General features: G+C 45.8%; 3 protein-coding genes across 4 annotated transcripts in view; 2 read left to right on the top strand and 1 right to left on the bottom strand.

Annotated features, from left to right (window-relative positions):
- Positions 1–23,014, bottom strand: LOC139916112 (serine/threonine-protein kinase Chk2-like). The gene is made up of 16 exons (XM_071904902.2): positions 22,972–23,014; positions 21,119–21,438; positions 20,491–20,615; positions 19,705–19,837; positions 18,268–18,358; positions 17,486–17,582; positions 17,235–17,288; positions 16,978–17,042; positions 16,673–16,772; positions 13,032–13,118; positions 12,685–12,848; positions 3,763–3,773; positions 2,122–2,241; positions 1,160–1,245; positions 541–603; positions 1–96 (listed from the first exon to the last, which is right to left on the bottom strand). Exons 2-16 carry the CDS (start codon positions 21,429–21,431, stop codon positions 1–3), a joined length of 1,605 nt encoding a protein of 534 aa, XP_071761003.2. The 5' UTR covers positions 21,432–21,438; positions 22,972–23,014.
- Positions 1–26,849, top strand: part of cad (carbamoyl-phosphate synthetase 2, aspartate transcarbamylase, and dihydroorotase) — a 425,149-nt gene that overhangs the window by 294,226 nt on the left and 104,074 nt on the right. The gene's annotated exons all lie outside the window — the stretch shown is intronic.
- LOC139916109 (uncharacterized) overlaps positions 25,024–26,849 on the top strand; it is a 6,342-nt gene continuing 4,516 nt past the window's right edge. The window contains exons 1-3 of the mRNA XM_078290064.1: positions 25,024–25,096; positions 25,789–25,946; positions 26,274–26,387. Coding sequence (XP_078146190.1) covers positions 25,051–25,096; positions 25,789–25,946; positions 26,274–26,387 — 318 coding nt within the window. The 5' untranslated portion in view covers positions 25,024–25,050. The remainder of the gene's footprint in view (positions 25,097–25,788; positions 25,947–26,273; positions 26,388–26,849) is intronic.

Here is a 26,849-nt window from a genome sequence, read left to right on the forward strand (position 1 = left end):
CTACGGCCGGGCGGGGGGCGGGGCTTGGCTCCTCTTGGCAGGATGCTCCTCCTCTTCCTCTTTCTCCTCTCTGCTCCTCTTCCTCCTGGAGACTTCCTGCTGTGGGGGCGTCTGGGGGAGGGGGGGTTGTGGTTAGGCTGTCAATCATCAATCAGCTGTTATTTTCCTACCAAGACGGAACAGAAAGCTGAACAGTAGAAACTGAATCAAACAGTGGAACTCGTGGTGCGTTCAGGGCCTCCTGCAAACCTCAGACCTCGTATGCTGCAAAACGTTTGGTCCCAACAGTGGGGGGGGGGGGGAGGGGGGCGTCGCCAATTAATTTTTGGCGACTACTTGCCTTTTGATGTTTTACCTTGTTGAAAAACTACGTCACCATTTTTACCATTTTTACCAACTGACTGGCTGACTGACTGACTGGCTGACTGACTGACTGACTGGCTGACTGACACAAGAGACACTTTGGTTTAGATTTAATTTCTATTCTGCTGCCTTTAGATGTTCAACATAGAGAGTTTGTGTGCGTGTGTGTGTGGTTACCATGGCAGCAGCAGCTGCAGGAGGGTACATGACTCTGTGGGCCTGCTCCAACATCACAGGGTCCTAAACACACACACACACACACACACACACACACACACACACACACACACACACACACACACACAGTGAGCGCAGAGGGATAGAGCAACAAGTCTGCCAACATCAAATAAATCAAAACATGAATGAATAAATACACAGATACTTATATACAAACCTGCAAGATAAATCAGTAAATAAAAGCACAGAGATATAATAAATAAATAAATAAATACATTGGGAAATAAATGCATTCATGAATACATAAACAGATAAATAAATATCAGTCTGTTACACTGCTTTGTGCAGAGCCAATCAGGAGCGTGTTTGATACGGAGCCATTGTTTTACTTGGATGTGATTGGCTGGTTCAGACAGAGGTCACGGCTCCTGATCGCTCCTCAGCGCTCAAGTCAGAGACTCAAACCAACTGAAACCAGTCAGTGAGGTTGCTGCAGGAAATACGGCTGAACGATGGGTCGTATTTTTTTATTTATTTTATTTTATTTTTTTTAATTATTTTTTATCGTGATATGAATAATATAATAATATTATCTATATTATAATAATATTAATATCACCTGTAACCACGGATGCTGCAGAGCATCTTCTATCGTCATCCTCTTCACCGGATCGACCACCAGCAGCTTCCTCACCACATCCTTCGCTGAAAACACACAAACACACATATATACATATATACACACACTGATATACACACTGTCTGGAGACTGATATGTATAGAGTCTATATGTCTTGCATTGCTAATGTGTGTGTGTCAAAGATACAGTATATAATACACAGTATGTAGTGTACAGTACTTGGTATACATTATACATATATAATATACATGTATATAGTATACATGTAGTATACAATGTGTATATATATATATATATATATGTATATATATATATATATATATATATATATATATATGTATATCTATATGTAGTATATCCTACAGTCCTTAGTGATCTGTATCTGAATGTTAGACCTATGAACTATAGTATATCTTATATACTAGCACATTAGTGTGTATTACTGCAGTAGAATGTAGTAGTACTGCTGTAGTGTAGTAGTACTGCAGTAGCACAGTAACACTACAGTAGAGTGTAGTAGTACTGCAGTAGTGTAGTAGTACTACAGTAGAATGTAGTAGTACTGCAGTAGAATGTAGTAGTACAGTAGTACTACAGTAGAATGTAGTTGTACTGCAGTAGTGTAGTAGTACTACAGTAGAATGTAGTAGTACTGCAGTAGTGTAGTAGTACTGCAGTAGCATAGTAACACTACAGTAGAGTGTAGTAGTACTGCAGTAGTGTAGTAGTACTACAGTAGAATGTAGTAGTACTGCAGTAGAATGTAGTAGTACAGTAGTACTACAGTAGAATGTAGTTGTACTGCAGTAGTGTAGTAGTACTACAGTAGAATGTAGTAGTACTGCAGTAGTGCAGTAGTACTGCAGTAGTATAGTAATACTACAGCAGAGTGTAGTAGTACTGCAGTAGAGTGTAGTAGTACTGCAGTAGTACTGCAGTACCCTGGTCAGAGATGCCTCTCCACTTGACCGGCAGCATGATGAATTCTCCCTGGATGATCTGCTCTCTGATCGACTGACGACCAAAGTTCTCATGGAACGGAGGATAACCACCCAGACTGAGAGACAGACAGACAGAGAGACAGACAGGCCGAGAGTCAGACAGACAGATTATGTACTACTGTACAGTTTGTTTTCTAACCCAATAATTCATCATCTCAGTTTGATTTGAATGTAGAAACTGTTACAAACTGATTTGTTTCTGATTGACAGTCAAAGCAATAACATCACTGGAATGACAGGCAGACAGAGAGAGAGAGACAGGCAGACAGAGAGAGAGACAGGCAGACAGACAGAGAGAGACAGGCAGACAGAGAGAGAGACAGGCAGGCAGACAGAGAGAGAAAGACAGGCAGACAGAGAGAGACAGGCAGACAGACAGAGAGACAGACAGACAGACAGACAGAGAGAGACAGGCAGACAGACAGAGAGAGACAGACAGACAGACAGAGAGAGACAGACAGACAGAGAGAGACAGGCAGACAGAGAGAGAGAGAGACAGGCAGGCAGAGAGAGAGACAGGCAGGCAGAGAGAGAGACAGGCAGGCAGAGAGAGAGACAGGCAGACAGACAGAGAGAGACAGGCAGACAGAGAGAGAGACAGGCAGGCAGACAGAGAGAGAAAGACAGGCAGACAGAGAGAGACAGGCAGACAGACAGAGAGACAGACAGACAGACAGACAGAGAGAGACAGGCAGACAGACAGAGAGAGACAGACAGACAGACAGAGAGAGACAGACAGACAGAGAGAGACAGGCAGACAGAGAGAGAGAGAGACAGGCAGGCAGAGAGAGAGACAGGCAGGCAGAGAGAGAGACAGGCAGGCAGAGAGAGAGACAGGCAGACAGAGAGAGAAAGACAGGCAGACAGAGAGAGACAGGCAGACAGAGAGAGACAGGCAGAGAGAGAGAGACAGGCAGACAGACAAACAGACAGAGACAGGGACAGACAAAGAGAGAGAGAGAGAGAGAGAGAGAGAGAAACAGAGAGAGAGAAACAGAGAGAGAGAGAGAGAGACAGACAGAGAGAGAGAGGGAGAGAGATCAGAATTCTTATTGCAACTGGCAGCAGAAAACATGAGCTCCTGAAGATGTTGACCTTTTTTGTTTTAAAATGAAATAAACTTTTACTTTTCTGACAAAAATTAGAAGAAGAAACAATTGTCTAGAGGAATTACCTCCCTGGAAGTAAAAAAAAAAACAGCAAAAAGCTTGGGAAAATAGCCCAGCAGAAAACTTAACCAACTGACAGTCAGCTTAACTGTCCTGCTTGCTAACTGACACCAAGGTAAGAAGAGGAATACAGCCAAAGAGTGACAACACCAGAGAGACAATATAACCTAAGGAATGATTTACAAAAAGTTTAACTATAATAACTGCTAAATACTAAATAAACTAAAGCTAGCTTAGAGTTAAAGCTAACAGCTAGCTAACAACAAGCCAAGCCCTAGCAACGGTTGCCGAGGAGTAGCAACAGCAGCAGGGCAGCAGCAGCAGAGCCCCATGGCTTCAGCCACAGCCTGTACAGAGGCTATTCCTCTTTTATACCCACAAGATGTTAAAAATGACAGTGCCAGGAAGACATACAAACAGAAACTCTTGAAGGAAAAACCAGAGACACTCTTTTCTGACCTATACAAGACTGGAGATGTCAGCAATCTGATCTTCCTCACAGACCAACCACTAGCATGGCACTCCGCCATAAGTGCCCACTACCCCTCTGTGAAGAAAGAGGGGATCTGTAATGGCTGGAAACTCAAAATCAAAGAGGTAGAAGACCCAGACACTGTCATGACAACAGTCAATATATATAAGAACGGGACTGTCATGGTGCAGGGGAACCTCAAGCAATTTGAGCTGGACTTTCTCCTTATAAAGGAAAGGGCCCAACAGGAGAAGTCTGTCCCCACTGACAACACCCACACCCTGCCAGACACAGACATCACCCCCACTCCCAGCTGCCCCACTACTGACCAGCCCCCTGAGGAGAATGAGCCACATGGCACGGTTGACCGCTCTGACAGAGGAGGTGAGGGAGCTGAGAGGAGAGAGAGAGCGCTACAGGAGAGAACTGACTACTCTCTCAGAGGAGCTTCAGGAGAGAGAGAGAGCTACACACGCCCTGAAAGAGCAGCTGGACTCACACCCAAACCACAACCTGTGAGCCCCACTGAGAGCAACCATGACCCAACAACTCAACAACCTCCCTCTACCCCCAGCTCCACCTCTAGCTCACAGACCAACACCACACCCAGATCTCCCCCCATCCCACAAATCAACACCACCCACAGCTTCATCCTCAGCCCACAGATCAACACCACCCCTCATCCCTCCAGACCACCACAGCAGAGAGAGAAGCCAGACATTGTCATCCTCATCGACTCCAATGGCAAATTCTTAAATGAAAAGAAACTTTTTCCCACCCACAAAGTGGCTAAAATCTGGTGTCCAAACACCCAACATGCCATGGACCTGCTGTCAGAAGAACAGCTGGGATCTCCAAGCCACATCATCATCCACACTGGCTCCAACGACCTGAGGAGCCAGCAGGAGAGAGTGTCAGAGTCACTCAGAGGAGTGATAGAGAAAGCCTCCACCACCTTCCCCAACAGCAGAGTGGTCATATCAACCCTGCTACCAAGGAAAGACTTCCACCCTGACACCATCCACAGGATCAACAGCAGCGTGTCCAGAGACTGTGTCCTGAGGCCCAACGTCCACCTGGCCCACCACCCCACCCTGGATGTCAACTGTCTCTACGACCATGTCCATCTGTTTAAAAACACAGTCCCCACTTTCGCCCGGACACTGAAAGACGTCGCTCTCAACAGAGACCAATCCACACCCCGCAGAAGGAGCAGCTCGGCCCACAGCCCCCTTAGACCAACAAGGCGCCCCACTGGACCATCACCCAGACAACCCCCATGGAGACCAGATCATCCTCATCTTCCTCCACACCACGCCCCACTAAGACCCCACCAGGGCAGCTATGATCCCCCTCAAGCAAGACCAGAGCCACTCCTGCCCCCAGGGGCCCCACCCCAACCCCAGCGACAGGAGCTACACCCTGGCCCACTGAGCTATGCTCAGGCAGTGAGGAGAGCAGCAGGCCCAACCCTCACCACCACCCCTGTCCCTGAACCCACCCACACCCCCCCACACAACGAGCTGAGAGACATCCAGCAGATGCTCAGCCTGCTCTGCTCTCACCTTATAGGTCAGGTACCACAGTAGACAACTCACAGGTTGTCATTGTTTGTTTTTACTTTCATACAGTAAAAAAAAAGCGTGATGTTGTGTTATGTTGTGTAAAAGTGTTAAAGTTATTTCATATTAATTGTTTGAAACCCCATATGTTTAATGTGTTCTTAAATTAATTTCTTTACTGACAACAATAGATTTAGGAGTTTATCTCATTTTAACATTGAATGCAACTTTTTGAGTTTTAAGCTAAATGAAATCTAAATAATTTGTTATTTCATGTTGGAATGTTCAGGGTCTGAGGTCCTCTGCCTTTGGCCTTAAAAGCAGGACCCCAGACTTCACCAGAGAGTTAGGAGAGGCGGATGTGTTTGTTTTGCAGGAGACTTGGAGCAGAGGAGACATTTCCACTGGTTGTCCCTTAGGCTACAGAGAGATAGTGTTCCCATCCACCAAACTGAAAGGAGTAGGGATTCAGGAGGAATGCTGATTTGGTACAAGGCAAACCTTGTACACTCAATAGAATTAATCAAAAAAGGAGAATTTTCAATTTGGCTCAAAATAAAAAGAGAGGTTGTCGCCACAGATAAAGACATATTCATATGTGCAGCATATACCACCCCATCAGAATCCCCTTATTATAATGAAAATAATTTCTCCATTCTTGAAGATGAGATCAGTCACTACCAGGCCCAGGGAAGCGTACTGATCTGTGGGGACCTTAATGCCAGGACAGGTATAGAACCAGATTCTATTAACCCACAGGGAGACAAACATATACCTGGCCAAATCAGCATCCCCCTCCCTTCACATCCCCACAGGAACAATTTTGACAAAACTGTCAACAAAAGCGGGCACCAACTACTGCAGCTATGTCGAGCACTGGGTCTGTACATTGTTAACGGTCGGCTTCGAGGGGACTCCTTTGGTCACTATACACACAGCTCTCCTCTTGGCAATAGCACAGTAGATTATAGCATTACAGACCTAGACCCCTTCTGTCTGAGAGCATTCACAGTCAACCCCCTAACACCCTTATCTGATCATAGTAAAATTACACTCTACATTAGAAAGACAGTAACAGACCCTCATGCAGCAGAGCCCATTAAACTGAACTATACAAAACAACCTTATAGATGGACAAACAATAGCAAGGACGACTACCGGAAAGCAATCAGACATCAAACAATTCAATCTCAATTAGACCATTTTCTTTCCACCTCATATCCCCACAGTAATGATGGCCTGAATCAGGCTGTACGGGATATTAACAACATATTTGACAATGTGATTTATCCAATCTGAAAAAGTCTCAGCATAACAGATCAAAAAAGTCAGCCAATGAAAAGTGGTTTGATACAGACTGCAGACATCTGAGAAAAACTCTCAGAAGTCTATCAAATCAAAAACACAGACAACCTGACAACCCTGAGCTCCGTCTCCAATACTGGAAAACACTGAAATTATACAGAAGAACACTCAGAACCAAAAGGGAGCAGCATACGCAGCACCAACTTGATGTAACTGAAGAGTCCATTGACTCAAATAATTTCTGGAAAAAATGGCACTCTTTCAGCAAACCACACAAGGAAGAATTGGCTATTCAAAATGGTGAAATATGGAAAAAACACTTTGAAAACTTATATAGTACTATTACACCAAATTCGGCCCAAAATGATCTCCTTAACAAATTACAAATTCTAGAATCAGTCGTTAAAGACAGTCAGAACCCCTTAGACTATCAAATTACTGAAGAGGAGCTACTGGCTAAAATCCAGGCCCTACAACCAAGGAAGGCCAGTGGTCCTGATGGTATTTTACATGAAATGCTGAAATTCAGCAACTATAAGTTCAACATTGCCATATTAAAATTATTCAACCTCGTTCTGAGCATAGGACATTTCCCTGACATCTGGAGCAAAGGAACTATCACACCAATCTTTAAAAATGGAAACAAATTTGACCCAAACAATTACCGAGGCATATGTGTCAGCAGCAACCTGGGGAAGTTATTCTGCAGCATCCTAAACAGCCGACTGCAAGACTTCCTCAGTGAACATAATGTCCTGAGCAAGAGTCAGATTGGATTTACACCACAACATCGAACTATAGATCATATCTATACCCTCCACACCCTCATTAATAAACATGTCCACCAAAACAAGAACAAAATTTTCTCCTGTTTTGTAGATTTCAAAAAAGCATTCGACTCAATTTGGCATGTCTGTTCCTGAAATTAATTGAAAAAGGTGTAGGGGGGAAAATCTATGATATAATCAAAACAATGTATACAAATAATAAATGTGCTGTGAAAATTGACAATATGGAAACAGATTTCTTCCCCCAAGGTAGAGGGGTGAAACAGGGCTGCAGTCTCAGCCCCACCCTGTTTAACATTTATATTGATGAATTGGCAAAATCACTAGAACAATCAGATATCCCTCTCTGACACAGAAATTAAATGCCTACTTTTTGCAGATGATCTAATATTGCTAGCTCCATCTAAGGAGGCATTACAACAGCAACTGGATCATCTGCAAAACTTCTGTCAGACCTGGGCCCTGACAGTTAATCTAGAAAAGACTAGAATTATGGTCTTCCAGAAACGACCCAGGTGTCAGGGAAACCCAAATAGGTTCATACTAGGCTCCACTGACATAGAACACAGACACAGCTACACATCTGGGACTAAAAATTACCTCTACAGGAAATTTCAATCTGGCCATTAATGATCTCAGAGACAAAGGAAGAAGGGCTTTCTATACTATAAAAAAGTCCTCAAACATAGATATACCTGTTAGAACCTGGCTCAAAATATTCAAATCTATAATCGAACCAAATTTATTGTATGGTAGTGAAGTGTGGGGTCCTCTTGTAAATCAAGACTTTGAAAAATGGGACAAACACCCAATCGAAACCCTGCACACTGAGTTCTGCAAGAGCATTCTCAGAGTCCACAGGAACACCCCCAACAATGGATGCCGAGCTGAACTAGGCCAATTTCCCCTTTTAATTAGGATACAAAAAAGAGCAATCAAATTCTATAAACACCTAAAAACAAGTGACCCCAACTCCTACCATTACAAAGCTCTCCATTGCCAAGAGGAGAACATAGAGAGGAGCCGGCTCAGCCAGCTGGTCCTGAGGCTCACCCCCTCTAACAGCACAAGGCCTCAGGACAGCCCTCACACAATCTGGCCCAACCAAATTATAGCTAAAGAAAAAGAAAATTACATTAACTATTGGACATCTACCACAAAAACTCAAAGCAAACTTCAATGCTATTTGGCTCTAAACAGACAGTACACGGTGGCAGACTATCTGACCACCGTGACTGATCAGAAACTGAGAAAGACATTGACTATGTACAGACTCAGTGATCACAGCTTGGCCGTCGAGACTGGCCGACACAGGCAGACCCGGCTGCCTAGAGAAGACAGGCTGTGTCAGCTCTGTCCACAGAGAGAGGTGGAGACAGAGCAACACTTCCTGCTACAATGTAGCACATATGACCACATTAGAACAAAGTTCTTTACAAAAATTAAATGTAAATTCCAAGATTTTGATAAACTCTCTGACCAGAGTAAAATGCAATATCTACTTGGAGAAAATAGTGTCAGCGCCATAGAAGCAGCAAGATATGTCAGAGCATGTCACAGCCTGAGAGACAACCAACACAACAACACATGACAGCTGTAGTTACTCTCCTCACAGCTCACACTCTGCCTTTTGATTTTACTTCTCCACTTCTTGTGTTTTTTTTTGTTGTTTTTTTTACATTTGACACGATTTTTTATTTTTTTATTATTAATATATTGCTGTTAATTGTTTCTTTATTGATCCTAAACAAACATTAATTGCTTTTATATACAGTAAACCTATGATACACACACACACACACACACACACACACACACACACACACACATATATACAGAGTGGTCTAAGGACTAATTGGAAAGTTAGATTGGCCTGGCCAATCTTCAGTCATCAAACAATCTTTCACAAACACACACACACAAGCACGCATACACACACACGTGCGCGCGCACACACACACACGCACACACACGCGAACAAACACAAACACAAAACGTGTTTACTGTTTTCTGCCATTTTCTTGTTGTTTTTATTTATTTACTTCATTTTATTTAATGAATTGTATTTATTTATTTATTTATTTTTTTCTTCTTTTTCCATCTCATTATTGAATTGTATTATCCTTGACGCTTTGGCAATATTGTTCATCTGACATTCATGCCAATAAAGTATACTGAATTGAATTGAATTGAGAGACAGGCAGATAGAGAGAGAGACAGGCAGGCAGAGAGAGACAGAGAGAGAGACAGGCAGACAGAGAGAGAGAGAGAGACAGGCAGACAGAGAGAGAGACAGGCAGACAGAGAGAGACAGGCAGACAGAGAGAGAGACAGGCAGACAGAGAGAGACAGGCAGGCAGACAGAGAGAGAGACAGGCAGACAGAGAGAGACAGGCAGGCAGAGAGAGAGACAGGCAGACAGAGAGAGACAGGCAGGCAGAGAGAGAGACAGGCAGACAGAGAGAGACAGGCAGGCAGACAGAGAGAGAGACAGACAGGCAGACAGAGAGAGAGAGACAGGCAGACAGAGAGAGAGAGACAGGCAGATAGAGAGAGAGAGACAGGCAGACAGAGAGAGAGAGAGACAGGCAGACAGAGAGAGAGAGACAGGCAGATAGAGAGAGAGAGAGACAGGCAGACAGAGAGAGAGAGAGACAGGCAGACAGAGAGAGAGAGACAGGCAGATAGAGAGAGAGAGACAGGCAGACAGAGAGAGAGAGAGACAGGCAGACAGAGAGAGAGAGACAGACAGGCAGACAGAGAGAGAGAGACAGGCAGACAGAGAGAGAGAGACAGGCAGATAGAGAGAGAGAGACAGGCAGACAGAGAGAGAGAGAGAGACAGGCAGACAGAGAGAGAGAGACAGGCAGATAGAGAGAGAGAGACAGGCAGACAGAGAGAGACAGGCAGACAGAGAGAGAGACAGGCAGACAGAAAGAGAGACAGGCAGACAGAGAGAGAGACAGGCAGACAGAGAGAGAGAGACAGGCAGACAGAGAGAGAGAGAGACAGGCAGACAGAGAGAGAGAGACAGGCAGATAGAGAGAGAGAGACAGGCAGACAGAGAGAGAGAGAGACAGGCAGACAGAGAGAGAGAGACAGGCAGATAGAGAGAGAGAGACAGGCAGACAGAGAGAGACAGGCAGACAGAGAGAGAGACAGGCAGACAGAAAGAGAGACAGGCAGACAGAGAGAGAGACAGGCAGACAGAGAGAGACAGGCAGGCAGACAGAGAGAGAGACAGGCAGACAGAGAGAGACAGGCAGACAGAGAGAGAGACAGGCAGACAGAGAGAGACAGGCAGGCAGACAGAGAGAGAGAGACAGGCAGACAGAGAGAGAGAGACAGGCAGATAGAGAGAGAGAGACAGGCAGACAGAGAGAGAGAGAGACAGGCAGACAGAGAGAGAGAGACAGGCAGATAGAGAGAGAGAGACAGGCAGACAGAGAGAGACAGGCAGACAGAGAGAGAGACAGGCAGACAGAAAGAGAGACAGGCAGACAGAGAGAGAGAGACAGGCAGACAGAGAGAGAGAGACAGGCAGACAGAGAGAGAGAGACAGGTTGAAGCTAGGCAATTTATTTTAGAAGTATTCAGGTTATATTTGTTGAAATTCTCTTTACATCCTGACAGCTGTCAATAAATCAAATGCTCTGAGAAAAAAAAAGAAAAACTCTGGGGCTGGATTCACAAAACCTTTAGAAAAAAAATCTTATTTTTTTCTTGACTTTAGTCTTAAGAAAAAAAATAGGAAAAAATGATATTCTCAAAAACAGTTCTTATATATTTTCTTAACTTTCTTCTTATGTTTCTTCCTAAGAAAAAACCTATGAGTAAATGGTATTTGTTCTTGATTTTTTTCTTAACTTTAAGACAGCCCTTCACCTTCACCCGTCTTAAAATTCCTACAGTGTAAAGGTAAGCCTCTAATATCATATATTTTAACAAATTTTAGACAAGTGGGTTATAGTTCAAAGTCTTCATACACCTAATATTAAGATTAACATTTACTGTAAAGCTTTATTTGGTTTAGGGTCAAGTAGGCCTCTGTCTCATGTCTGTTGAAAATAAGCTAGCAAATTTTACAGTTACCAACAGCAACCAATGTTTAAATCTTTTCATATACTTCATCAGTTGTAGTTGCCCTAAATACGTTTTCCCCAATTGTTTTGTAGATGGAAGCACTTTCTGTTGCCTCCTAGCCTCGTCTCCTAGCCTCAATGGTACTAAGTCTAAAGTTTATTAACCATAATTAATTCAGGCCCTATTTTGAGAAGTTCTTAAGTAGGAAAATTAAAGAAATGTGTAAGAAATGAGACTGTTACTAAGAAAATATTGAGGAATTGCACTTCTTAAGAAGTTCCTAAATTTTCCTCTTATTTCATTTCTTAAGATCTATTTTAAGGACACATTGGTGAATCCGGCCCCTGGTCTCTGTCTGTCCCAGGCTGCAATCAGCCACTCCAAAGTCTCAGGAGGACTGGCCGTTAACAGCCACAGGAGAGGAGCTACAGGAGAGGAGTTACAGGAGGGAGGGAGGAGCTACAGGAGGGAGGAGCTACAGGAGAGGAGCTACAGGAGAGGAGTTACAGGAGGGAGGAGCTACAGGAGAGGAGTTACAGGAGGGAGGAGCTACAGGAGAGGAGCTACAGGAGGGAGGAGTTACAGGAGAGGAGTTACAGGAGAGGAGCTACATGAGGGAGGAGCTACAGGATAGGAATTACAGGAGGGAGGAGCTACAGGAGAGGAGTTACAGGAGGGAGGGAGGAGCTACAGGAGAGGAGCTACAGGAGGGGGGAGTTACAGGATAGGAGTTACAGGAGGGAGGGAGGAGCTACAGGAGAGGAGTTACAGGAGGGAGGAGCTACAGGAGAGGAATTACAGGTGGGAGGAGCTACAGGAGAGGAGTTACAGGAGGGAGGAGCTACAGGAGAGGAATTACAGGTGGGAGGAGCTACAGGAGAGCAGTTACAGGAGGGAGGAGCTACAGGAGGGAGGAGGGGGATTTGTTTGTTGTGTATTTTCAAATTCTTGCTCATTTCTCCAAAGTTGCCACCAGCTTTAACATGAGAGCCAAAACCAGAAAGACACTTTACAACAAAATCCTGTTAGAGGTTCAGCTGCCACATCCTGTCAGCCAGCTGTCAATCAAACGTTTAGAGAAATATAAAGAGAGAGAGACAGATATGAGGGGCGAGCGAGCCAACCAGACGAAGAGCAGCACTCCCAGGCTCCACGCGTCGACGGCAATGCCGTAACCCGTGGTGACGGCGTGTGTGAAAACCTCCGGGGCAAGGTACGACGGCGTGCCGCACAGCGTCCGCATCAGGGCCGCTTCCTCCAGCATCCGAGACTGGTTAAAGTCTGTCACCTGACACACACACACACACACACAGAGACACACACACACACACACACACACACACACACACAGGCACACAGTCACCTGCCTTCATCAGAACCATGTGGTGATGATGTGATGAAGGTGATGATGATGATGATGTGATGAAGGTGATGATGATGATGTGATGATGATGATGTGATGATGGTGTACCTTGATCAGAGACACGTCTTCCTGAGACGCCAGCAGAACGTTCTCCGGTTTCAAATCCCTGTGGATGATTCCATTCCTGTGGAGGTACTACACACACACACACACACACAGTGACTCTCCTCCTCTGACTGTAGAATCAGCTTCAGTTCCTCCATGACATCACCATGGTAACTGTTATGATAGGCATTCCAGCCTTGTCTAGGTGTGTGTAGGGTTTAAGAGGCGGGGGGGGGGGGGGGGGGGGGCAAGTTTGGTTGGAAATCGACACGGAGAGAGAAGACCGACTGGAATCTGGAGACGAAATCGAATCTTCACCATCTACATCTCCTCCACCTCCTCCACCAAATACCTGAACTACCGACAAACGAACGGGCCGGTCCAGCCAAGACTACAAGGCTGCGCCAGGCGAGCGGACCGAGTGACCGGGGCGCCGATAACCGAGTCAAGACCTGTGGTGTCCGTGAGTTGAGTTTGTACTGTACTATTGTACTGAATTGTGTTGTTGTGGTTTTGGTTGCGAGTGGTTCGCGAAGTCGTGGAGTTCGATGTTTTGTACCGAAGCTATTGGCAGTATTGCGGTTCCATTCAGTGGTTTGTTTGTTTGCTACTGTGCTTCATTGAGCTGCGAGACTTGATTGTGCTGGAGCAATTTAAGCAAATTCTGCCAAAGGTCATCCAGACATACTTGAATGACCTGGAAGTGAAGAGTGTACTGAAGGCAGCCGGAGCAGCAGATAATTATGTCCTTATTCATAAAGCCTCATGGTGCGATAAACCTAGTGTTCACATTAAAAGGCCAGGGGATGCCGAGAAGTATAACAGAGAGAAGAGTAGCAGTGGCTGGCGTCCGCCCGTGAACCCCAGTGTTGGTGGGTGGCCCCATAAACCGTCTCACTCCCAACGGGAAATTATCTGCCATTACTGTCACAGGTCTGGCCATATTCAGTCTCTCTGCCCAGCCGGACAGAAGAGAGAGACCTCTAAAGCTGAAGCCATTCGGGCTGTAGCATGTAATCTAATGGCTGAGGGATTTTATTTAAAAGATGGAGTGTGGTCGAGCTGATAGTGCTATCATGAGGAGGTGCTGTGGTTAGCACATGAGACGCTGCCAGCTGGGCATCAGGAGGACCCAGGCCAGAGTCATGAAGCACTTCTACTGGCCTAAACTTCATCGTGACGTGGTAGCAGTTTGTCGCTCTTGTCACTCTTGCCAGTTAGTGGGAAAACCAAATCAAAAAGGTCCCTGTGGCCCCTCTGACTCCTGTGCCTATGGTGGAAGAACCATTTTCCAAGGTGGTCATAGACTGTTGGTCCTTTGCCCAAAACTAAGAAAGGCAAAGAATATTTGTTGACTATCATGGATGTCACCACCCGTTTCCCTGAAGCTATTAAACCTAGAACCATCATAGAAGCTCTCGTTAGCTTCTTTTCCGGTTTGGGTTGCCAACACAGGTGCAGCATGACCAGGGAACAAACTTTGTGTCAGGAGTATTTCAGGAGGTTATGTGTGAGCTTGGTATTACACAAATGGTCTCGTCCGCATACCATCCCCAGTCCCAAGGCGCCCTTGAAAGAGCACATTAGATGCAAGGAGATCAGGTCCTTGCTCTGGTGCCGCAACAAGGTGCTGGTTTGAGTGCATCATTTCGGGGTCCCAGTGGGGGACAGAAACTATGCAATCAGTACTCCTGAGGGCAGAGGAAAGTCCAGATTGTGCCATGTGAATTTGTTAAAGCAGTACCAGGGACGCTCACCAGGGCCGCCTACTGCCTGTGCAGCTATGGGGTAGGTTGAGGGTGATGTCAGTGGGGAAGTGGAGACAGTTGGGGCTCGCTTGAGGAACAGCTTGCACATTTGCCTTCAGAGTGGCAAGTGGAGTTGATGGCTTTGATAGCTGAGTTTCCTCCACTTTTCCAGGATATACCAGGGCATACGTCCCTAGCTATCCACGAGGTGGATGTAGGTAACTCACCCCCAATCAAACAACATCCATACAGGCTAGCACCCTCTAAGTTGCAGATATTGAGGGAGGAGGTGTCTTATATGTTGGACATTGGGGCGATAGAGCCTGGGCAGAGTGAGTGGAGCTCTCCCGTAGAGCTGGTGCCGAAACCAGATAAAACCTCAAGACCCTGTATTGACTACCGGAAGGTAAATCAGGCGACCAAGGCTGACACTTTACCAATTCCGAGGTTGGAAGACTGCATAGACAGGACTGGGAGGGCTGAAGTTGTATCTAAGCTAGATTTACTGAAAGGATATTGGCAGGTGCCTCCGGCCAAGGAGATTTCCGCCTTTGTTTCACCTGATGCCCTGTATGTATGTAATGTCCTCCCATTTGGCATAAAAAATGCTCCCGCTACATTTGACCACGGTTGATGTAAACCATCACAAATGGGATGAGCTCAGTGGCTACGTACATTGATGATGTCGTTGTGTACAGTAGCCCCCAGAGCACCTTGTGCATTTGCGCCAATTCTTTGAGAGGTTGCAAGATGCAGGTCTTGTTGTAAACTTACCCAAGTGTGAGTTTGGTAAAGGGCAGGTCACCTATCTGGGTCACCAGGTGGGTGTTGCCCTGTCGTGCCAAAGTGGAAGCTATCCTTAACCTTCCCACACCAGAGAGTTGTAGGGAGGTTATGAGAGTGTTAGGCATGTGCAGATTCTATAGGAGATTTGTGCCTAATTTTGCCACTGTGACCTTTGACTAATCTCCTAAAGAAAGGTACCAAGTTTATGTGGACGGAAGCCTGCGAGCGTGCCTTTGGCGGAGTGACGGCGATATTGGCATGTTCACCAGTGTTGCTAGCTCCCAATTTTGAGGTACCTTTCAAGCTAGCAGTTGATGCCTGCGATGTAGGAGTGGGGGCAGTACTCTTGCAAGCAGATGCAGCCGGGTTAGAGAGACCGGTAGCCTATTTCTCCAAGATGCTCAACATACATCAGAGAGCTTATTCAATTATGGAAAGGGAAGCTTTAGATCTTGTACTGGCCTTCAAGCATTTTGAAGTGTATGTGTCTCACTCAGGTCGTGAGGTGATGGTGTACACGGATCATAATCCGCTGACCTTGCTGGCCAAATTCAAAACAGAAAGCCAGAGAGTGTTCAGGTAGCTGTTGGCTTTACAGTCATACAGTCTGGCTGTGCAGCATGTGGCTGGCAGAGAGAACATTTTGACTGATACGCTGTCTCTTATGCCACAGGATGAGGCTACTTGAGGGGCATTCTGGTCAGCTAGTGGATCAGCAGTGCACACTGCACTGCTTCCACTAAATACCTGAACTACCTACAAACAAAATTGCTGGCCCAGCCAAGACTACAAGGCTGCGCCTGGCAAGCGGACCGAGTGAGTGGGTCGCCGGTAACCGAGTCGAGACCTGCAGTGTCGGTGAGTCGAGCTAACCCCCCCCCAGAAGGTAGGCACAGCACACACACACACACACACACACACAGGGCGAGGCAGACACACCCTTACAGGTTAACTGCCACACGCAGGGGAAGACTCAGGTTACAGGCTCGTTTGACTGGAGGAAGGCATTTAAACAGCTAACTTCTAGCAAGCTCCGTAACAGTAACAGACAACAGAATCAGCAGTAGCAACAGAGCCAACATGGCGGCCGGCGGCTCTGGCTCCACCTACCTCCACCGCTCTCAGCATCTGATAAAAATAGAGTTTGGCCACCGACTCTTTCAACTGCTGCTGAGACTTCACTCTGTGGAACAATTCACCTCCCTCCATCCTGAGAGAGAGAGAGAGAGAGAGAGAGAGAGAGAGAGAGAGAGAGAGAGAGAGAGAGAGAGAGAGAGAGAGAGAGAGAGACTTTTACTTTGAAATGATTTGATTTGTTTATCGGTTATTTCAGATCTTGTTGATTCTGTCTGTTGTCAAATCAAATAACTGACTGATGATGAGATTTTCAGACTAAATCAGACAGTTGAACTCACAGCTCCAGAATGATGTAGTAACAATTTTCTGTCTGGTAGAAATCCTCTGTTTTAATGAGACAAGGCTGTGGAGAGGAGAGGAGGAGAGAGGAGGGGAGAGGAGAGGAGGAGAGGAGAGGAGGAAAAGGAGAAGAGGAGAGGAGGAGGAGAGAGAGGAGAAGAGGAGAGTAGAGGAGGAGAGGGGAGAGGAAAACAGATTACTTGTTAAAACTTGTCCTCCATATTAAATCTGTATTCTGTCTCTGTCTGAAACTCACATGGTCGATTTTCCTCAGGATCTCGATCTCTGTCTCTGCGTTACGAGTCGCCGTCTGTCATTGGGCAAAACACATCACATGATCACCATCCCTGGCCTGGAGGACAGTGAATGCAGCATAATGGAAGTTTTGGGCGTCGGTCATTAGTTTTGGTATCATGGCACATGAGTCACATAACCGGGGAGGAGAGAACTAAACTCGACCTCTCGACCAATCAGAGAGCGGGACAGGATGACTGACAGCTGACTCACCCCCTCTGACTGGAAGTTCTTCTTGTTGATGATTTTTACGGCGAATTTCTTACAGGTCGACCTCTCGAATGCCAGCTTGACCTCCCCACACACACCGCTGAACACACACACACACACACACACACACACACACACACACAGCAGTAAACACCAGGTCGGTCTGTAGTATTATAACAGTATTGTTTCCTGTCAGCTGTGTAGCATTATTTATATGTAGTAGCTGTAGTACTGTAATACCACATGTAACCTGGCTGTGTAGTGTCTGTAGTACTAGTGTTACTACTGGTCTAATAACTACAGTATTATAATTCTCCTTGTTTTCTCATTTTAGGCTTTCAGAGTCTATCAGGATAAATTTTCCTCCTGTTGTGAAACTGAAAGGGATTTCTGGATCCAGTTCATCAATCGTTCTGGTCTTCAACTTGATGAAATCATGTAAATCACATATGATGAAGTTATTACATATTTTAACATATTTTACAGAATTATTAAAAACTATTCAGCTAACAGTCATGGTGTGGATGTTGAAATGCTGAATGCTGAGCTCAGTCTGTAGAGATTTTCAGCTCAACTGATAAAGAAAAGCAGAACAGAGGAACCTGAACCACAAACATCACTATCAGTGTTGGACAGTTGTTAGACTGAAAGGGGGCGGAGCCACAACCCCTTATATGGGACAAAAAACACTTGAGGAGAATGTATCCTGAATGTGTACAGCCTGCAGGAGCAGCAGCGTTAACAGTAATAATAACAGCAGCAGCAGTATTGATATTCAGTCTTACGTGCCGATCTTCCGTGTCACCACATATTTCTCCTGGAACTCTTTAGGGAAGCTGTTCTGATCATCAGCCATCAGGTCCATGAACACAAACACTGCAGACAGACAGGCAGTCAGACGGTGTATTGGGTTTGATAAATGTGTATGTAAATTAGATGTGATGCCACATTCGACTGAACTCAGATCATATTTAGTACCATGTTAGTATCATGTCAGTACTGTGTTAGTATAATGTTAGTACCGTGTTAGCACTGTGTTAGTACATTTTAGTGTGACACACTAAATGTATAGTCACATTTTTTATTGTATAGGCCTACATTAATGTAATTTATATCTGGTTTCCAATACTAGTGCAGTGCCCGTTCACCCCGCTGCTGCACAGAGCGCTGTTCGCCCCGCCCCGCTGCTGCACAGAGCGCTGTTCGCTTGTTTATTCAAAGTTTATTAATATTGAACATGTCACGTGTCCAAATTGCACCAAATCCGACACTGCACGTCCTTGGGTCCCCAGCAATACACCCGCCAAGTGTGAAGTAGATCGGACGAACAGTTCTCGAGATATGCGAAGGACACACTCACACACACACTCACACACTCACTCACTCTCTCACAGACAGAGATTCCTCGCTTCATAGTTAGATGATGGCTTAAAAATGTATGCAGTTCTAGTTTACACCACATGGAGGAGCTGTAGATTCTGTCCTTCCTACAGCGCAATGTAGGTTTTGGAAGCTGCCGTCACCTCAGAGTTGACAAGGGCAGCACTGAAGAACTACACTTATCTCTCTTGTCTTCATTTTCCCCCTGTTTTCCTGTAAAATACAGGTTAACAACAACTATCATCTGTTCATGGGATCCCAACCCCTTGGGACCGGTAACATTAGCACTGTGTTAGTACCATGTTAGCACTGTGTTAGTACATGTTAGCACTGTGTTAGTACCGTGTTAGCACTGTGTTAGTACATGTTAGCACTGTGTTAGTACATGTTAGCACTGTGTTAGTACCGTGTTAGCACTGTGTTAGTACCGTGTTAGCACTGTGTTAGTTCGTATCATGTTAGCAATGTGTTAGGACTGGGTCAGTACCATGTTAGCACTGTGTTAGTATCATGTTAGCACTGTGTCAGTACCATGTTAGCACTGTGTTAGTATCATGTTAGCACTGTGTCAGTACCATGTTTGCACTGTTAGTATCAGGTTAGCATTGTGTTAGCACTGTGTCAGTACCATGTTAGCACTGTGTCAGTACCATGTTAGCACTGAGTTAGTACTGTGTTAGTACCATGTTAACATTGTGTTAGTACCATGTTAGCACTGTGTTAGTACCATGTTAGTACTGTGTTAGTACCATGGTAGTATCACGTTAGTACTGTGTTAGTACTTTGTTAGTACCATGTTAGTTCCATGGTAGTATCATGTCAGTACTGTGTAGTACTCTGACCTCGGTTGCGTTCCTCAGCCAGAGCCAGCACTGCATTGTTGACCAGCGGAAGCGTCTTCCCTTTTCCAATCAGCATCCCATCAACAAACGTCCCGTTGTTACTGTAGTCCTCCACATACACTATGGTACCCTCCTGGGGCGAGAGAGAGAGAGAGAGAGTGTTTCAGACATGAAAATCTGGAGGACAAAACATCGTTTCATTTTGACTGACATCATTTTTCATGAATCCCAGCCTTTTCTTGAATTTGGTTTTAAGAACAAATTGTGCATGAGAATGTGTCCAGAAACAAAATACTCAGGATATGTATTGAGTATATGTATTGTATTAAAAGAAGTGTAAGGTCTCTTAGAGACCTTACAGAGAGAGAGAGATGATGTAGTATGGTGTAGTATGGTGTATTAGTAATGTATGTATATGATGGTATGTGAAACCCTTTGAGACAAGCCAGTTAATCAGTAAGTCAGTCAGTCAGCAAACCAGTCAGTCAGTAACCAAGCAGTCAGTAACCAGTCAGTCAGTCAGTAACCAAGCAGTCAGTAACCAGTCAGTCAGTCAGTCAGTCAGTCAGTCAGTAACCAGTCAGTCAGTAATCAGTCAGTCAGTCAGTAACCAGTCAGTCAGTAATCAGTCAGTCAGTCAGTAACTAGTCAGTCAGTAACCAGTCAGTCAGTCAGTAACCAGTCAGTCAGTAATCAGTCAGTCAGTCAGTAACCAGTCAGTCAGTAATCAGTCAGTCAGTCAGTAACTAGTCAGTCAGTAAACCAGTCAGTCAGTACTAGTCTTACTCTGTAAATCCTGAAGTGTTTCTTGCTGTAGATTTTGATTCGTTTAGAGGCTGTGAGGGCGGGGTCATCAAACACATACTGACAGCTGGAGTCCCGCCCAAACACATACTCCTCCTCTATACAGTCTGTAAACAAACAAACAAACAATAAACAAACAAACAAACAAACAAACAGGTAGGCTACTCCTTCTCTACACAGTCTGGAAACAAACAAATAAACAATAAACTAGTGACAGGTTTTAGGACACTAGTTCTAACATTAGTCCTAATGCTAGTCCTTATGCTAGTCCTAACATAAATCCTAACACTAGTCTTTATGCTAGTCCCAACGCTAGTCCTAATGCTAGTCCTAACACTAGTCCTTATGCTAGTCCTAACGCTAGTCCTAATGCTAGTCCTAACACTAGTCCTAACTCTAGTCCTTATGCTATTCCTTACGCTAGTCTTATAGCCAGTCCTAACACTAGTCCTAACATTGCTCCTAACATTAGTCCTAATGCTAATCTTTATGCTAGTCCTATAGCTAGTCCTAACTAGTGTTAGGACAAGTGTTGGGACTAGCATAAGGACTAGAGTTAGTACTAGTGTTAGGACTAGCGTTAGGACTAGTGTCTAGTCTGTGTACTGACTGTGCACTCTGAAGCTCCTCTCCATGGGCAGCAGGCGGCCCCATGGTTGGGGTTCAGGCTCTTCTGGGACAGACGACAGCGGGACGGGGATTGTGTCGACGCTGCTCAGCGTCCCGGAGCCGCTGGACGACTGGCTGGCCGAGGTCGGCCCGCTGGACGAGCTGGAGCCGGCCTGGGACTGGGACTGGACTTGGGACGGGGACTGGGTGGACTGGGTGGATTGGGACTGGACCTGGGATGGGGACTGGGTGGACTGGGAGGCAGACTGGGGAGACTGGGGCCGGTCCCCCTCATTTGGAATCTCTTCAGACATTCTCCAGCTGGAGGGATTAGACACATTAGACTAGACTAGATTAGATTATATTAGATGTAACTTTGTTGATGTTGTGGGCAAGCTGGGTGTTCAGCAGCAGAGTAACAGGATACAGCAAAGAAAAATAGAAAATAAATAAGAATAGAGCAGATCAAAGAACAGTAACAACACTAGAATGTGTTAAACACATTTGATTAAAAGTATGAAAATATGAATTACAGCATGTATGCAGGATAACAACAGTGCAACATACTGAGACACAGAAAATGAATTAAAAATATGTACAATATGAAAAATATGTAATTTACTATGAAAATATTTAATATGAAAATAGATGAGAAAAACATCTTTATATGCAGCATATAACAAAGAAGAAAATAATAAGAATATGCAGATAACTGAATTTACAGCATAATGGTGAAACAATGCAAACAGCTTGATTTCACTGCTTCTATCACTCTGACGCTGTTCTACTGTTTCTACTGAAGATCTGACAGAGAAACTGTTCATCAGTCAGACAGGAGCAGCAGAGCTGGAACAAACTGATCAACCAGCTGAGCTATGAGTCATAACAAAGCTCCCAGTTTCACCAGGGATCAATAAACTATCCACCTGTCCGTCCGTCCGTCCGTCTGTCTGTCTGTACAGTGGGAGCTGCAGCCTCCACCAGACAAACTCCACTACAGAAGCAGGCGGTTTGATGCGGCTCTGCTCACCGGCCTGCTGGTTCAGAACTTAAAACCTCTAATGCATCACTAGGAGCCGCTCTTCAGTCCGGCAGACAGGCGACACACAAAGCGTCACTTTATTTCAATTAGTTGTCAACTTTTACAACTGGTTCGCCTGTTGCCGCGCTCCTCTTCCCCCAGAGAACAGCGACACCCCGCAGCCGGGAGCCGGTCTGGCTCTGACAGCAGATATTTTACTGAAATAAAGTTCTGCTTGGTGGATCATTTATATGCCGAATATCCCAAAAGACCGAATGATTGATAACCGGTCTGACGTCATGTCCTAACACGTATGTAACTGTAACATGTAAAGGCAACATACAACTCCTCGAGACGTTTTTTCTCCATAAGAGAACAACATGGAGCTGCAGCAGCCAGAACAGAAACAGAACCAAAACAAGAACAGAAACAGAACCAAAACAAGAACAGAACCAGAACCAGAACCAAAACCAAAACAAGTACAGAACCAGAACAGAACAAGAACCAGAACCAGAACAGAACCAGCCAGTCCAGCAGAGACTGACCTTGTCGCTGCAGTACAGCGCGGGCTCACTAGCCCCGCCCACCATCTGTAAATCCCAGCTGGATCAGGAAATGCTCATCCATGAATAAAATGCACAGAGTAAATAAACAGAACATCTGTTTTACATTACACCCCTCCGCCCTCCGCCCTCCGCCCTCCTCCTCCAGACCAGTACCGGAGCTGCATCACTCTGCCCATCGAGCTTATTCACCTGCAGCCGGCCAGACTAATGCAGACTGAGCCGTGCTAACGGTCTTACTCGGACCGACCTGGTCTGACCCGGACTCACCCGCTCGGTGGAGCCGCTCCTGTCAGATTCTCCGCCGCTTCTCTTCTCTAAACTTGGCCGCTGATCTCGGACACGTGTGGATTTTACCGGGATCAGAAAATGCACTTTATTTTTCCTCTTACGTCGCAGCCACGTTCCAGCCAATGAGAAGTGAGCGATCGATCACGTGCGGCCCCAGCAGTCAGGGTGGTATTCCAGAAAGCGGGTTTAGTGAAAACTCTGAGGGGCGAATTCACAAAAGGATTGCGCGGCTTTTGCTGACGCTAAACCTGTGCAAATAAGACAAAAATAAACCGTCTAATTCACAAAGCACTCGCAAAGGGTGAAATGCCCCGCTAACTGCGCTGCCACGCAAATAGCGTCTCGGTGCTCCTGTGCTATTTGCACGTATTTAAATTAGGTAATATGCATACATTTGGCGCAAAATTGGCCCCTTTCTATGCAAATGAGCCTCACTGCAAAAATAGTCCAATTCACAAAGGTCGGCGCTAATTGCCACACGCAGTTAGAGTGAAATTTTTAGCGTCTTCAGAGAGTTGGTGGTAACTGAAGCGCATTTATAAGCGGTGTCACGCCTAGACTTTATCACTTGTTGATTTAACTGAGAATTGAATTGAATTTACCTTGCAAATGTCTCTGCAACAATTCCACCTTTGTGTGACCTAAAAAATAAGATTGTCTGTAAATACAGTCTGTAAATAATATTTTGACATTATTATTATTATTACTATAGAACTTTAACACAGATTGCTTCACAAACGAAAGCAAATAAATCAGTACAACCAAACAATCAATACAACTCAGTTTCTCACTCTGAAAATATTTTCACTTATCTCACTAGTCAGCACAGTGGGCCTTATTTTGGCCTAAAGATTCAGCACCATGGACAGCCCCGCTCAAACTCATTTACAGTATTACCTCCGCCAAGGAGGTTATGTTTTCAGTGCAGTTCGTTTGTGTGTGTGTTTGTCTGTCTGTCAGCAGGATTACGGAAAAACTACTGGCCCGATTTTCATGAAACTTCGTGGAAGGGTGTAGCATGGGCCAAGGAAGAACCCATTCAATTTTGGAGCGGATCCGTATATTGGTTGCGCTTTTACATTTGCATATCATAGAAGACTGGATTGGCCTTGGCGGAGGTCTGCGCTCGCCAGTGCCCTTCTAGTTTATTTTGGGATGCAGTGAGATGCAATGACAAACAAAGGATGCTGTGACAGGATGCAATTGTGTCATGAAAAATAAATGAATAAAGCTCCCCTACATTCTCCTTTGTTCTCCGCTTCAAATCATGCCATCTTCTTTTGCAGTCTGAAGGTGCGTTTGGAAACACCAACAGCACTGACAGACTGGGATATTAAATCCCAAATATGGTTTCTCGCAGTCCCGGTTAAATTTCTTGCCTGGAGTTTTGAGGAATGCCTCTGCACCTCATCCGTCAGGACTTGCAGCTGGCAGTCTGAAAATTTAAGTTTTCTCTTTCTCTCTGCCATTGTCCTGCCTACTGTGTTTTTGGCGCAAAGCCAACATTTATACTTTGCCATATTGATAATTGCAGTCAGACGCAAAACAGGGGCAAATTGCGATCAGACGCAAAACAGGGGCAAATTGCGCTCAGCTGCAACAGGTTATGGGCGTGTTTGCGCTGGCATATCATTAGCGCAATATCTTTTGTGAATCGGTCCTTGAGACGGAGCAAATAGCGGGTGCAAATGATGCGCAATTCATGGTGCTATTAGCGGCCGCAATCCATTCTTTGTGAATTCGCCCCTGAGTTTCCTATCTCGGGGTTAATCAGCTCAGAGTTCAGGGTTAGACTCAGAGTTTGTTGAACCTGCTTTCTGGAATGGACCCCTGGTGTGTTTCCGGGTTTGTTCCGTTAGCAGAGGAGAAAACACCTGAATGTTCCTGGGAGAACCGGAGAACTGGAGAACATGTGACGTTATGGATTATTAACCCGCAGCTCTGATAGTCATACTGTTAGCTCTGCGGCTAATGCTAACTGCTGCTGGAGGGACTGAACCCCCAGATCATCTCTCTCTCTCTCACTCTCTCTCTCTCTCTCTCTCTCTCTGCAGCATCATGTCCAAACAGAAGAGTTCTGCTAAAACTCTCATCATCACAGACGGTGAGTCAGAATTTAAACTCAGTCTAACTCTAATACTCAGATCAGATCAGATCTCTACATGCTCTGGATGGTCAAACTGTCTGTTGGTTTGTAATAAAGTTTCTGCTGCAACTAACCTGAGCTGATCACACACAGAGAGGTGGAGGCTTGTTACTGTCAGTGACCTGTTGGTACCCTGGGGGTGGGGGGGACAGACATCCAGCTGATCTGGATCCAGGTCCACGATGATCCAGGAGGAGGAAGGAAGCAAGAGGGAGGAAGAGGAGGAGAGGAAGAGGAGGAGGGAGGAGGTGGAGGAGGAAGGAAGCTGGGGGGAGGAGGAGGAGGAGGAGGAGGAGACGAAGACAGCAGGCAGGAACACGATGAGTGAGCTGGAGCAGCTGGTTAACAGAGCGGCTGGTGGTGGGATGTGATTGGTGGACATGTAGAGCGGTGGTCATGTGACTGGTGTCCTGCCTGAAGCCATGCTGAGCTGCTGCTGCCTTCAGGTTCTGTCAGGCAGGCTGGGAGAGTGTGAGCAGCTGAGATGAGGCGTTCAGGAGCAGTGATGATGTCATTCTGCACTAGATGAGGCGTTCAGGAGCAGTGATGATGTCACTCTGCACTAGATGAGGCGTTCAGGAGCAGTGATGATGTCACTCTGTACTACATGTTGCCGTAGTAACTGAGTTGTTGTCTGTGTTTCTGTCCAGATGACGAGGCCGAGGCAGAAGAGCTGAACCCGTTCTCCTTCAGAGAGTTCCTCCGCTGGAAGAACCCGGATCCACACCAGGACCAGAACCAGGTCCTGGACCCAGACCTGGATCCAGACCTGGACCCAGACCAGGACCCAGAGCAGACAGACAGGAAGGTGAAGAGAGATGGGTTCAGCTCACACAAGTTCAATTAGAGTGAAAATCAATAGAAAGAGACAAACTGGAATATCAAGGAATGTAGATAATAATAATATTTAATGCTGCCTGTCTGTCTCTTTGTCTCTCTACCTGTCTGTCTCTCTACCTGTCTCTCTACCTGTCTGTCTCTCTGCCTGTCTGTCTCTCTGCCTGTCTGTCTCTCTACCTGTCTCTCTCTCTACCTGTCTCTCTCTCTGTCTCTCTACCTGTCTCTCTCTCTGTCTCTCTACCTGTCTGTCTCTCTGTCTCTCTACCTGTCTGTCTCTCTACCTGTCTGTCTGCAGCCCAGCAGCAGTCAGAGGTTGTTTGACCTCGACCCCAGCAGGAGTCTGACCTTTGACCCTGAGGTCAGGAGCTGTTTCTTTGCTGACCCCTCCCTCAGCAGGCTGACACCGCAGGTGGAGTGACATCATCACTGACATCATCATGACATCATCTACTACCAGCTTTGCTCAGGCAGCAGCCAGACAGACATTATGGTCCAATCCCAAACCGCCCCTCCCACCACACTTCACCACTGAGTGTGTCTCCACATCAAGCTGCACTGGCAGCTGTGGAGGCCTTCTGATGAAGGGGGGGTAGAAATAAATGGACAAACTGTGGGACACCCTCGCCACTCTACCGGAAGAATTGGAAGCAGTCGTCACCATGGCAACCGATAGACGGCGTGCTCGCGCGGCTGTTTTGCCGTTGCAAATTTTACGAGAAGCAACGATAACAGGGGGGCGGGGCTGTTTGGGACTGGGCCTGTGTGTTGATCAGTGTCTCTGAGGCAGGCCGCCTGCTCCATGTTCATTCTGCTTGCTGCTGCTGTTCTAAACCCTGCCTCCTCTTTATTGTGATTGGTCGGTCCAGGTCAT

This window comes from Centroberyx gerrardi, chromosome 18 (genome assembly GCF_048128805.1).
Source record: "Centroberyx gerrardi isolate f3 chromosome 18, fCenGer3.hap1.cur.20231027, whole genome shotgun sequence".
Classification (NCBI taxonomy): domain Eukaryota; kingdom Metazoa; phylum Chordata; class Actinopteri; order Beryciformes; family Berycidae; genus Centroberyx; species Centroberyx gerrardi.

Bases quoted from the DNA above. Each gene is read 5' to 3' on its own strand.
- LOC139916112 (XM_071904902.2), bottom strand. From the start codon at position 21,431: ATGTCTGAAGAGATTCCAAATGAGGGGGACCGGCCCCAGTCTCCCCAG. The intron at 17,043-17,234 runs GTGAGTTTCAGA...TCCTCTCCACAG, and splicing joins TCCTGAGGAAAATCGACCAT to CCTTGTCTCATTAAAACAGA. The intron at 12,849-13,031 runs GTACACCATCAT...TGTGTGTGTCAG, and splicing joins AAGACGTGTCTCTGATCAAG to GTGACAGACTTTAACCAGTC.